This window comes from Puma concolor, chromosome A2 (genome assembly GCF_028749965.1).
Source record: "Puma concolor isolate L17-30 chromosome A2, mPumCon1.1.hap2, whole genome shotgun sequence".
In the NCBI taxonomy this organism is placed as follows: Eukaryota; Metazoa; Chordata; class Mammalia; order Carnivora; family Felidae; genus Puma; species Puma concolor.
Genome location: NC_141668.1, coordinates 150546477 through 150560199, shown reverse-complemented (window position 1 = coordinate 150560199; position 13723 = coordinate 150546477). Strand labels below are relative to the sequence as shown.

At 39.5% G+C, this 13723-nt stretch overlaps 1 protein-coding gene across 47 annotated transcripts in view; it reads right to left on the bottom strand.

The window, feature by feature from the left end:
• PBRM1 (polybromo 1) overlaps nt 1-13664 on the bottom strand; it is a 116901-nt gene extending 103237 nt beyond the window's left edge. For 8 of the 47 annotated variants that reach the window (XM_086697973.1, XM_086697986.1, XM_086697960.1 and 5 more), the window contains exons 1-4: nt 11005-13131; nt 10612-10737; nt 8805-8957; nt 6305-6402 (exon numbers count right to left, since the gene is read on the bottom strand). In XM_086697973.1, coding sequence (XP_086554099.1) covers nt 6305-6402; nt 8805-8957; nt 10612-10659 — 299 coding nt within the window. In that variant the 5' untranslated portion in view covers nt 10660-10737; nt 11005-13131. Of the gene's footprint in view, nt 1-6304; nt 6403-8804; nt 8958-10611; nt 10738-11004; nt 13134-13170; nt 13491-13518 lie in introns of those variants that run through there. The other 39 variants (XM_086697974.1, XM_086697993.1, XM_086697975.1 and 36 more) reach the window with 24 other exon arrangements.
• Nucleotides 13665-13723: the final 59 nt, after the last annotated feature.

The window sequence follows — 13723 nt, the reverse complement described above, 5'->3', positions numbered from 1 at the left end:
AAAGGACCACCTAGGCTTAATATCGATGTCATCAGTGGCATCAAGGGACTTTCCTAGGGTGAGCGTTAGGGCTTTGTTAACCTGACGTTCACAATGGCTCTCTCCACCTGGACCTGACGGGCCACAGTCCACTGCTCCTTGCTGAGGCTGGACCTCAGCAGCCTTTCAGGCTTGGGAGATTATCTGTAGACAACTGAGCACCCAATGAGTACATGTGCCTAGAAAGAACACTCTCTCCCAGAAGCTCTGTGAGAGGGCTCCTCACAAACATTTTCAGACTTACCAGACAAGACAGAAATCAGGATCCCCAGATTTCACTCTATGTGATAAGGTTAAAACAAGGTCCTCATCTTTTGAAAACGAAATAGTTCTACTAATTTTTCCCGCTTAAATCAACATACTGAAAAGAATAAAATAATAAAAATTGTCCCTATTCATCTAGAGGTAAAAGCACAATCAGTATTCTTTCAGACTTCCAGGCACACACATACACAAACAGCACTGTGCAATACATACATGTTCTTGCATAGCAGCTTTTCTCTTTCAACAATAGGCGAGGGCACCCTGCTATGATGATATGGCAGCAGAACAGTCAAACCATAAGTGACATTTTTAACCAGAAAAGTGAAAAATACCAGGCTTGACAGGCGGAGCCTACTGGCTATCCCCAAATTCATTTTCCCTTATCCTCAGGATGGCAGCACTCTGAGCTGCTGTGTGGGTACTAAAGAGCATATTCCCCAGCCTTGCTGCACCCAAGTTCTGACCAATACAAGAGCCAAGGTGTACGATACCCTTAACAGACTTTCTTTTTCCTATGGGCTGAAAGACAGCTGTGCTGGTGAGCCATCTCAGGCTATACAGCTAAGAGCGATACCCCAACGACAGCAAAAGAAAGACGGTTCCTAGACCCTAAGAACTTTACAGAACAGAACTTTTATATGAGAAAAAGCAGTTTTTCTTGTTTCAGCCATTGTTAATTTGGGTATCTTAGCACAAGTAGCTTAATATACTGATCAAAACAAAGTCTCAAAAAGAGATTCACAATTGTGTAGCTCTGAGCATTACTGCTCCCCACAAACTCTTAAGAAAACATACCCATTCCAAAGAAGGTAGAGCTGTCCTCTGGTACAGCACTGGGGGAAGGCAATCAGTGCTCACAGGGTGCCACATCTTGGGAAGCTAGAAGACAGTGCTCTAGCACCTAAAGTCTGTATCCTCCACCCCTCAGGACTCACTAACCTGCTGGGGGTGGAAGGCAGCAGATGGGCAGTCCTTTTCAATGAGGGGCTTGTGTGCTCCAGTACGATGCTGTTCCTCTATACAACATACTGGTTAAGAGCACTGGCTCTAGAATCAGAAAGACTGGAGTCTGTACCCTGGTTATCTTTTAGTAGTTCCGAGAACTCGTCAAGTTCTCACCTATAAACCATGATAATAATATTTTACAAGTTTGAACAATATGAAGAAAGTACTTGGCAATATATCTAATATATAGTACGAAATAAATATGGGCTTTTATTATATGCTAACTAAGTAACTTTTAAAAGATGACTATGATAAACCAAATGAAATCTGGAGAGTTACCTCATTTTAAAAAGAACCCTTCTTTTTTAGCCATGACTAATTTACATTCTTTAATTCAGGATGTTGTGCTGTGTTCTTAATGGCTCTGCTCTCTGAGGTGAAAAGTTTGCCCTCAACTTCAGCTTGCTGGTTACCCACTTTGGCATTAACAACCACGAATGAACCTAAATCTTTAGTTAACTCAATGTACTAGTTTCCTAGAGCTGCTGTAAAAAGTTACTACAAACTTAATGGCTTAAAACAACACAAATTTGGGGCGCCTGGGTGGCGCAGTCGGTTGGGCGTCCGACTTCAGCCAGGTCACGATCTCGCGGTCCGTGAGTTCGAGCCCCGCGTCAGGCTCTGGGCTGATGGCTCGGAGCCTGGAGCCTGTTTCCGATTCTGGGTCTCCCTCTCTCTCTGCCCCTCCCCCGTTCATGCTCTGTCTCTCTCTGTCCCAAAAATAAATAAAAACATTGGAAAAGAAAAATTAAAAAAAAAACAAAAAAACACATATTTATTCAGAAGTCCAAAAAGGGTCTTGCAGGGCTAAAAATCAAGATGTTGGTGTTCCTCCTGGAGGTTCTAGGGAAGAATCCATTTCCTCACCTTTTCTAGCTTCTAGAGGTTGCCTGAATTCATTGGCTTGTAGCCCTCTTCCTCCATCTTCAAAAGTCAGGAGTGTAGCATCTTCAAATCTCTCTCTGACTCTGACTCTTCTGTCTCCCTCCTCTCTGTTTAAGGACTCTTGTGATTATACTGAACCCATCTGGATAATCCAGGATAATCTCTCCAAGTCAGAGTCAGTTGGTTAACAATTTAATTTCTTTTTAGCATGTAATCTAACATATTTATAGGTTCTAGGGATTGAAACATGGACATATCTGGGGACCATCATTCTGTCTACCACACTTCTGTATGTTTTCAGAACAAATAACTTCAACTTCCTGAGTTAGAAGGGAATAGTGATGTTATCTTGACAGCAAGAGAAGAAGGAAGTTCTAGTCAGGGAGAACATAGCTTCTAAAGGGAGGTGTGTGCAATGTGCATACTAGGCCAGCAATTTTTTTTTTGTTTCACTGGACTACAGAAGTCAAGCCCAAGAGTATGGGGACAAAGCAAAAAAGCAAGATGAAAACAATGACCGTGCGCTCTCTGTATACTTTGAAAATTTTACTTCTTTTAATGATAACAGCTATAACTTTAATGTTACCTTAAATGCTATAAATAAATTTTAAAAACATGCTTCACTCTCAAGAACTAGAGAAAGAACATAAGCCCCAAACCAGCAGGAGGAAGGAAATGATATATAGAGATAAAAGAAAACAAAAAAGAGAAAAACATAAAAATCAATTAAAGCTAACAGTCAGTTTTTTGAAAGGATCAATATAATGGACAAACCCTTATCCAGATGAACTAAGAAAAAGAGAAGACTTAAAAAAAATCAGAAATGCCATTAAAACCAATGCCACAGAAATAAAAAGGATTATAAAAGAATACTATGAATAACTGTATGCCAATAAAATGGATAACTTAGAAGAAAGGGATAAATTCCTAGGAACATAAAACCTACCAAGACTGGATATGAAGAAACAGAAAACCTGAATAGACCTGTAACTATTATGAAAATTGAACCAGTAACCAAAAATCTTCCAGCAAAACCACTGGGTATTTACCCAAAAAATACAAAAACGGTAATTCAATGGGATACATACACTTCTACGTTTACTGCAGCATTATTTTATAATAGCCAAATATGGAAGTAACCCAAGTGTCCACTGATAGATGAATGGATAAAGAAGACATGGTATATATGTACAATGGAATATTATTCAGCCATAAGAAAGAAATCTTGCCTGTTGTAACAACGCGGATAGAGCAGGAGACTATAATGCTAAGTCAAATTAAGTTAGAGAAAGACAAATACCATATGATTTCATTCATATGTGGAATTCAAGAGGTAAAACAAGCAAAGGAAAAAAAAGAGACAAACCAAGAAAGAGACTCTTAACAAACTGAAGAACTGAAGGTTACCAGAATGGAGGTGTGTGGCTGGGGGGTGGGAATACTAGGTGATGGGGATTAAAGAGTACACTTATCGTGATGAACACTGAGTAATGTACAGAACTGTTTAACCACTATATCGCACACCTGAAACTAATATTACACTGTATGCTAACTATACTGGAATTTAAAATTTTAATTAAAAAAAAAAAAAACAAAAAACTCCCAGAAAAGTCCTGGACCTAATGGCTTTATTGGTGAATTCTACCAAACATTTAAAGAACATTAATCCTTCTCAAACTTTTCCCAAAAAATTGGAGGAAAAATTCACTTATTTTGTGAGGCCAGCAATACCCTCATACCAAAGCCAGCAGACACTATAAGGAAAGTATAGACCAATGTCCCTTATGAACACTGATAAAAATTCCTCAACAAAATACTAGCAAAATGAAATTAGCAGCATATTAAAAGGATAATACACCATAAACAAGTGGGATTTATTCCTGGAATTCAAGGATGATTCAACCTATGAAAATTGATAAAAGTAACTCATCACAGTAACAAATCAAGGAAAATAACCTCATGATCATCTCAATTGATGCAAAAAAAGAATCTGACAAAATTCATGATAAAAACTCTCAACAAATTAGGTATAGATGGAAAGTACCTCAACATAATTAAGGCCATATATGAAAAGCACACAACTGCCATCATACTCAAAATCATGAAAGACTGAAAGCTTTTCCTCTAAGTTGAAAAAAAAACAAGGATGTTTGCTCTCACCACTTCTTTTCAGCACATTACTGGAAGTCCTAACCAAAACAATTAGGCAACAAAAAGAAAAGCCCTCCTAATTGAAGAGGAAGAAGTAAAATTATCTCTGTTCACAGGTAACATGATGTCACATGCAAAAAACTTAAAGATTAAAAGAAAAAAAAAGAATAAGTGAATTTGCAGTTTCATTATACAAAATTACCACATGCAAAAATCCATTGCATTTCTATACACTAAGACTGAACAATCCAAAAAGGGAAATTAGGAAAACAATTCAACTTTAATACCATCAAAACAAAAAACAAAACAAAAAAACTTATGAATAAACCTAACCAACAAGTTGAAAAACTTGTACACTGAAAACTACACATTTCTGTAAGAAATTAAAGACATAAATAAATGGAAAGATATCCCATGTTCATGGATTAGTAAACTTAAGTACTGTTAAAATACCAATACACCCAAAGCTATCTACAAATTCAACGCAATGCCTATCAAAATCCCCACAGCATTTTTTACAGAAACAGAAAAATCCATCCTGAAATTCACATGGTATCTCAAAGAGCCCCAAACAGCCAAAACTATCCTGAAAAGGAAGAACAAAGTTGGAAGACTGTATTAGGGTTTTTCAGAGAAACAAAACCAACAGGAGATACATACACACACACACACACACACACACACACACACACACACACACACACACGTATGTTATAGGAATTGGCTCATGAGATCATAGAGGCCAAGAAGCCCAGGATCTGCCATCTGCCGGTCAGAGAACCAGAAAAGTCAGTGGTATGTATAATTCAGTATGAGTCTGAAGGCCCAAGAACCAGGAGCTCTGAGATCTAAAGGCAGGAGGAGATGGATGTCTCAGCTCAGAGAGCACTAATTCATCCTTCCTTCCCCCTTTTGTTCTATTCAAGGCCTCAGGGCATTGGATGATACCCAACTGCGCAGGTTAAGGCCATCTTCTTTACTCTACCTATTCAGATGCTAACCTCTTCCAGAGACATCCCTATAGACGCACTCAGAAATGCTTCCCCAGCTATGTGGCCATGCCTTAGCCCAGCCAAGCTGACACAGAATTAACCATCACAATGACTCATACTTTTGATTTCAAAACTTACTACAAAACTACAAGTGTAGCAAGGATATGGAGAAATTGGAACCTTTGTACATCGTTAGTGGGAATGTAAAATGGTACAGTGATGTGGAAAACAGTATGGTAGTTGCTCAAAAAATTAAAAATAGAATTACTATAAGATCCAGAGATGCCACTTCTGGGTATATATCCAAAAGAACTGAAAGCAGCATCAGAGGTATTTACACACCCATGTTCACTGCAGCATTATTCACAATAGCCAAGAGGTGAAAGCAACCCAAGTGTTTATCAATGGATAAATGGACAAACAAAAGACAGTACATCCATACAATGGAGTATTATTCTGCCTTTAAAAAGAAGAAAATCCTATCACATGCTACAACATGGATGACCATTAAAAACATTATACTAAGTTAAAGAAGCCAGTCACAAAAGACAAATATTGTATGATTCCACTTACATAAAATCCCTAACATAGTTAAATTTAGAAAAACAAAGTGTAATGGTGGCTGTCAGGGGCTGGGGGCAGGAGGAGAGGCATTGGGAGTTCTCTAATGGGTACAGAGTTTGAATTTTGCATTATGAAAAAGTTTTGTAGATCTGTTGTACACCCATGTGAACAAAAAACACTCAATGAACTGCTGCTGTCCACTTAAAAACGTAAAATGCATAAATTTTACGCTGTGTATTTTACAATAAATTTCTTTTTAAATATGCTTCACTGCATCTTGACAACTAAAACTAAAATGGGGACTCCAGTTATCATTTAAGCCATTCCTTCTAAAAAAACTCAACTACCAAACACCATAAACATGGACCCAGGACCAAATCCCTCCCATTCACCTTCCAACTCACCTTCGCTTTGGTGCCCTAATGAAGAGCTCACAGAGTAGCCTGCCCTGCTCATCCTTATAGTCTCGAATGGTGTTGTAGAGTTCATGGCACACAGCAATCTACACATATGAAAAGATGAAAAAAATCACCAGAAATGTGAAAACAGAGCCAGTGTAGGTATAAGGACTATCCTTAATAAAAAGAGACCCCTAAAAGGCAAGCAGAGAAAATGGACAAATCCCCAAGTTCCCACATAGGATCCCAGGTCTGAAATGTGCTGACATGACAGTATCTCCTTATTTAAAATAATTTAACTTTGGGGCGCCTGGGTGGCGCAGTCGGTTAAGCGTCCGACTTCAGCCAGGTCACGATCTCGCGGTCCGGGAGTTCGAGCCCCGCGTCAGGCTCTGGGCTGATGGCTCAGAGCCTGGAGCCTGTTTCCGATTCTGTGTCTCCCTCTCTCTCTGCCCCTCCCCCGTTCATGCTCTGACTCTCTCTGTCGCAAAAATAAATAAATGTTGAAAAAAAAAATTTTTTTTTAATAATTTAACTTTGGCACCTGGGTGGTTCAGTCAGTTGAGCATCCAACTTCAGCTCAGGTCATGATCTTACAGTTCGTAAGTTCAAGCCCCACATCAGGCTCACTGCTATCATCCCAGAACCTGCTTCAGATCCTCTATCCCTGTCTCTCTGCCCTTCTCCCCCCTCTCAAAAATTAAAAAAAAACATTTAAAAAATTTTTAATAATTTAACTTCATGGGGTGCCTGGGTGGCTCAGTCGGTTGAGCGTCCAACTCTTGATGTCGGCTCAGGTCATGATCCCACAGTGGTGGGACTGAGCCCCGTATTGGGCTCCACATTGAGCATGGAACCTGCTTGGGATTCTCTCTCTCACTCTCTCTTTCTCTCTGCCTCTCCCCCGCTCTCTCTCTCTCTCAAAATAAATAAACATTTTTAAAAATAACTTATTAAACATTTTGGTATCTTTCATCAGATTTATGCTATTGGTGATTATTCTTTTAAGCTAAATCAGTTTATATCACTTTCTTGCTTAAAATCATCCAAAAGAGGGGCTTCTTACTAATCAGAGAATAAAATCTAAATTCATAATAATGACCACAGAGTAGGTAAGGTAACTACATACTGTGGCTGGGCAGACTCTGCCAGTCTCCTTCTCCCTCTTGACTATTGTTCTGTAATCACAACACAACAAACCCATTCCTGACCTAGTTCTTCTGCATTGGGTCCCTCCTCCCTGGAACACCCTTCCCCAGTATTCTGTGGGGCCAGTGCCTTCCAATCGCAAAGAAATGCCTCAAGGTTTGGACCCAAGAAGCCCAAATCAGCCAAACTCTTCTTCTTAACACTTAATATTAGTTGGGGGTACTTTATTATCTATTTGTTCATCTGTTTACATTCTCCTTCTGCTGCACTAGAATCTAAGCTCCAGGTGAAAACTGGCTTGTCCTACACATGGCTATATCCCAACCATCAGAATAGTGAGTGCTTAGCACATGACAAGCACAAAGTTATTTGAATGAACGTATAATGCAAATACCAACATTTTAAAATTTTTTGTCAAAAGGTACAAACTTCTGGTTATTATAAATAAGCACTAGGAATATAAAGTACAACACGGTAACTATAGTTAATACTCCTATACTGTATATTTTAAAGTTGCCACAAGAGTAGATCCTAAGAGTTCTCATCACAAGGAAAAAAACCATTTTTTTGGTCATCTATATGATACGACAGACGTTAAACTAACTGTGGCAATCATTTCACAAAATATATGTCAAATCATTATACTGTACACCCTGAACGTACATGGTGCTGTCTGTCAATTACATCTCAATAAAATTACAAAACAAATTTGTACATATTTCTATTTCATTGTCTGGCATTCTCTGGCCTGTTGAATTGCTAACCCATTTGGTTACTTTTAATTAGAATTAAGGTAAGTGCTTCAGCAGATTACACTCTTAGAAAAACATGTTTTCATCAAAACAGGAATCACTTTATGCAAATTTCCCATTCTAAATGTATTCAGAGAAATTACTTTTCTTGAGAGCTCCTGAATACTAATTTTTAAAGTGCATTATTGAATTATACCTGACATACAATATCATATGTACAATGATTCAATAAACCTACACATTATTCACTGCTCATTACAGTAAGTGTAGTTACTATCTGTCACCACATAATGTTATTACAACACTGCTGACTGTATTCTCTGTGCTGTGCTTTTCATCTCTGTGACTTTTTTTATTCTGTAACTGGAAGTTTATACCTCTTAATCCCCTTAAATAGGATAACCTATTTTACCCACCCACACCCACCCACCATTATTTCTTAACACTGAATTACACTATTACTGTTAAGATTGTTAGCTACATTAGGAAAGAGATTAGGAATATCTAGCCAGAGGAGAAAGAAGTGATGAGGCCTGGATCTTAACGGCTTATCCTTAAAGGAAGAGCAGGAAAAGCAGGCAGAAGCTGTGGTGCCAGTTACTCACAGGATCTACAGTCGGAAGATTGGAAAGTCTCCTCCTTTTCCTGCTTGGGCCTGGTGTGGATACAGAATGGTGCCCGTCATCAAAGTCCCCGCTGACACTACTAGAAGGGGAGGTAGCTCGTCTTCTCTTGGAACCCATGGAATCCAACTTCTTCTATAAGAAATAATCAGCCATGTTCGTATACTTAAATTTAGACACTGCCACCAAGCCCTCAGCTAGCCACCTGCTACCAAGATTCGGGTTCACTTAGGAGGATATTTTAACTCTTGTAAAGAAACTTAACTGTCAAGTTTTTTCAGGGGAAATTCTGGACCTTGTTGGCTTTAGCCCCTTCACTTACCAGAATGCTACACTTTCAATTCAGATAGGACAAATTCAACAAAAGTAGATCCATTTATGTATCACCAATTTTGAATGACCCAATCACGTCTGGCTCCAAATTTACTCATCACTGGATTTTAAAAACCTGCATGTAGTGCAGTGCGGAGGTACTGATCCCTCAAGCCCCTGAGGCAGCCAGGCAGGTCATGGGGACAGAAACCCCAAGGCAATCACCTCTGGAGTCAGCAACTTCATCTGTTTTCCCCAGTGTGTCTTACAATTATGATCATTTTCCAGGTGGGCCATGATATGGAAAAAATAGAAATCAGTGCTTGAGGAAAATGAGCAGTGGCAGTGTAGAGGGCAGAGGACAATGAATCTTCTAGCATTTTAGATGAACTCTAAGAATAATGCACTGAAAATGAATTTTCTCCACTCATTAAAGAAGGCCACAACACATATTCCTGGAAAACACTTAATGTGACTTACCACACCTATGTCAAAGTAAAACTGCTTTGAAACTTTTCTGTCAATCAGACTGATCTCCTTTTCAGTCAGTCATATGAGGTATTCTATGCTCATGAATCTTGAAATCATAGCTTTAAGTTTCAACAGATAATTTGCAACAGTACCTCAGAAGTGAACTTTTAGGTCCTACTTGGCCTTTCAGAAGCACATAAATATTTGCTCTTGGGTTTAGGTAAGCTGTCTAGTAACTAATATTAACACGACTTTACTAATGTACACATTCGATGGTAACACAAAAAATGCAACCGTTAAAATGATCTGCTACAGCTACAGGGAAAAGGTATATGCCTGAGAAGGTTCTATAATGCTTGTACAATTTAACAATAGTATGAGATAGTATACTATGATTTCAAAGATCTTTCTCTAAAGCTAAAAGAAAAACCTGATCCCAGTTTCACTCATCAACATTCAACTTCAGTAAACTAAGACACAATCAGCTGAAAGAATGGGTTGCCAGTAGGTATGGAGAAAAAATTGGGCATCTTCAGGGAACAGAAAGGAGGGGCAAAACCAACCAAAAAAAAAAAAAAAAAATTCTGATTACCAACTAAGAAGCAAGAGGAGTCCCCTACGTCTTCCTCTGAAATACAGTCCACATGGTATTTAAAAACAGCCTACCATGACGATATTCCCTCCTCTAGGCTTTGGTTTGTTACGAGGTATATTAGTTTGCAATTGGCTACAAGTGGCTAAAAGGTTCAACGGGCTTATGCCAAGGACAGCCAAGTTTTGTTGATTTTCTTTTATTTATAATAGGCTGATCAACTGGCCTCAATTCATTAAGATGAAGAAACTAAGGACCAAACCTAATTAAACAAGCTATGACAAGGACACAAGTGAATTTGATGAAAACAAGGAGGGACTCTTTATGGAAAGGATAACAAAATTCAAGAAAAGTGGAAGGCAAAAGGCAGGGAAGGACAGAAAAGAGAAAAGGTGTAGATGATCAGTAATTTACCAGCTTTACCAGAGCACAACCAGCGCCTCGAAAAGCCAGTCTCCTCATTATGTCTGAAGGCCAAGTGAAGCCAGTGGGAGAAGGCAGGGCTTTAGAAGTGCTGATTCAGTGTTAATATATTCAAAACTGAAAGAGAAGAACAAAGCAGAGAAAGGGGAAATAAAAAAAAAAAAAGGTCAGAAGGAATAAAAATGAGTACGAATAGATAGAAAACATTCAAGTAGAACTGCTAAAGAAAGATAAGAGAACTGGAAAACATAGGCATATCAGTTCTCTTGAGCCAAACTGCTGCAAAGGCTCAGGCACTAACAGTACCTGACATTTCTTTCCATTTTAAAACCAAATGCTTTTCATATACTTAAAGAAGGCTCACTGAGATTCCACTTTACTCACATGGAATGACTGTCAATTCCAGGAATGAAGCATGCCTGCCCAAATGCCCCCTAGTCAATAAGAGCAGAGTTCAATCACAGAGCTGGAATGGAGAGTGAACACATGTGGAAGGCTCACATGTGACCCCAAGTGTTGGCAAGCTGGAACAAACCAAGAATGGCCCATGTGAGCAGAGTCTGGAAAACTCCTCCCCCCCTAAAAAAAAAAAAAATTCAGAGAAAGACATTTCTTTCCAAAAGTCCTATCAGCATTGGAAAGACACCACACACAAGTTTAGAAAGATTAAAAACAAAACCTTCAATCATTTTGGCAGGTCAAAATTATCTTCATAAATAATCCAGTGAAAAGCAAATGACCAAAAAAAAGTAAATCATTGGTGTGTATACCAGTTTAGACCACACAATATCCAAAACTCCTTAAACCATTCACTTTTTCTGGTAAAACAAGAAAAAGATGCAACTTAAGGGTAATTTTCAATTATTTTCTTATTCAATGGACACATTTTTAAACGTAGTTTGGAAGCTGGCAAGAGAGGCAATGTGACTTGGCAGGTGGGAGAGGTAACAGGACTTGAACTCAGAAGACTACAATGTGAGTTTCAAGTCCGCCACCTTAAATTATGTTTGATGTTGCTTGAGTCACAACCTCTCAGATCTGGTTCTTCACTTCTAAAAATGAGAGCAGTCAGGTGTACATATCTCCTTTAGATTATTGGGACTGTGAAATGTACATGAAATCACTTTGAAACTTCAAAGCACAACAAAGAAGTTTCAACTGTAGGATTACATGCTCCCTGGGAACAGGAAGAACATTTTATTCATCTTTGTAGCACTGGCTTATAAAATAGTATTTGGCATAGCGTGAAAGATCGATTCATCTTTTTAATAAATGTGTTAAAAGTATACATAAGTGGGACATTTAGAAAAGTTTCTGCAATTTAAAAAGATTGTGAGCATCCCTTCAGCAATTCTTTTCCCATAAAGAGGAAAGACATCATGAAGCCCGGTTAGAAATTTTAAAATGGCACTGATTACAGTCACATGTCCAAAAGTCTGACAACCAATAAATTACAGTGGACACTAAAGAATAACTTTATAATGTGCAACTGGGAAAATATTTACTCATTATAACCATATGGTGTATTCCGACAGTTTATAAACTTTTAGTACTCTCCTTTATTTCTCATGATACTCAGTATCGTAATGCATGATTAAAATAAAAATCTTGGAAAACAGGATTCAAAGGGGGAAAAAAAACCTTACAATCCTTTCTAGAAAAAACCATCCTTAACACTGGCATTCACAGTTTTCTGTATTTATTCTATGCTTTATTTACCTTTTTTAACAAAAGTGTTAAACCATATGTATTATTTTGCAACTTGTGTTTTAACTTGGGATTCTTCCGAGTCAACATTCTTCCACGTAATGTTTGATGGCTTGATAATAGCCTATCATATACACATATACCACAATTTACTAATCTTGGAGTTTGGGACAGAATATTAGTATTTGAGGTATTGTGTAGACCCCCAAATCAAACAATCAAGGCCCTTCCACTTATCCACACACATATTTGTTAGTTTTAATTGGAAGTATTTCTTCAAAAGATACTTTCTAATCTTCCTTTGAATCTTAAAATTTTTACTACAATACGTTAGCAAGTAATAAAGCAAAACCATACTACTCTTAATGGGGAAAAAAATCACCTCAAAATCATTTTTGAGGAGTCCTGGTTCTTTGGAAAATAAGTTGATAAGAATGTTTTATTCCAACATGTTTCTCTAACTATAGCAATAATTTCTGTATCTGTTTATAATACCATGTATTTGTCATTTTTCAGTATTTCTTCTACATTTTGCCAATCTTTTTTCTTCATTAAATCACCAAACCTGCCCTATCACAACAAAACTACTTTTCTCTTACAGTAAAATATTTTAAGAGGTGGACAATTAAAAACCAGGAAACGTACACAGTTTTAAAAGCTTGATTTTTTGTGGTGTTGCATATAAATAAGATACTTAAATATCTAGCCTTTACTATAAATACAAGTCCCATTGATAGAACATTCAGTCTTAACACAGTCATCTGTAAAACGAAAAAAAAAAAAAATCACTAGTTGAGTTTGCGTCCGAACCGACAAGAAACAACAAAAAAAGGAGGCCCTGACCTGCGGAAGAAATGAAAGACTTTCCGAACATGTCACTGGTACGGGGACTAAGGGAAACGTTGACAGCTTTGAAGCTGCCCGCGACGAGCGCTCGGCCAGCGGCTGGGGCGGGAAAGAAGCGGAGTTTCCGGGCCGCGGCGCGCCTTTGTCCCGGCCGGCAGGTGCGGCAAGGCGGCCGGGCCGTCCCGACGCCCGCCGCCGAGCCCCGCCCCGCGCGCCTGGCCCGACCGGCGCGTCCCCACGGCTGGGGCGGGGCCTCCGCTGCTGCTCCCGCCCGCCGGGGCCCACACAAAGGCCCGGCAGCCGGCCGAGTGGGAGCGGCCCCACCCGCCCCGGGCCCGGCCTTACCCAGCCGCTTCGCCGTCTGCAGCCCCGGCCGCGGTCGCCGACCGCCACGCCCCGCCCCGTGGCCGCCACGGCTGCTGCTATTGCTCCTCCGGCTGCGGCCGCTGCCGTCGCTCCAGCACCCGCCGCCCTCACCACCCTCACCCCTCCCGGTGCCGCCGCAAAACCAGTCCCGCGGCCGCCAAGCGAACCCGGCTCCGCACGACAC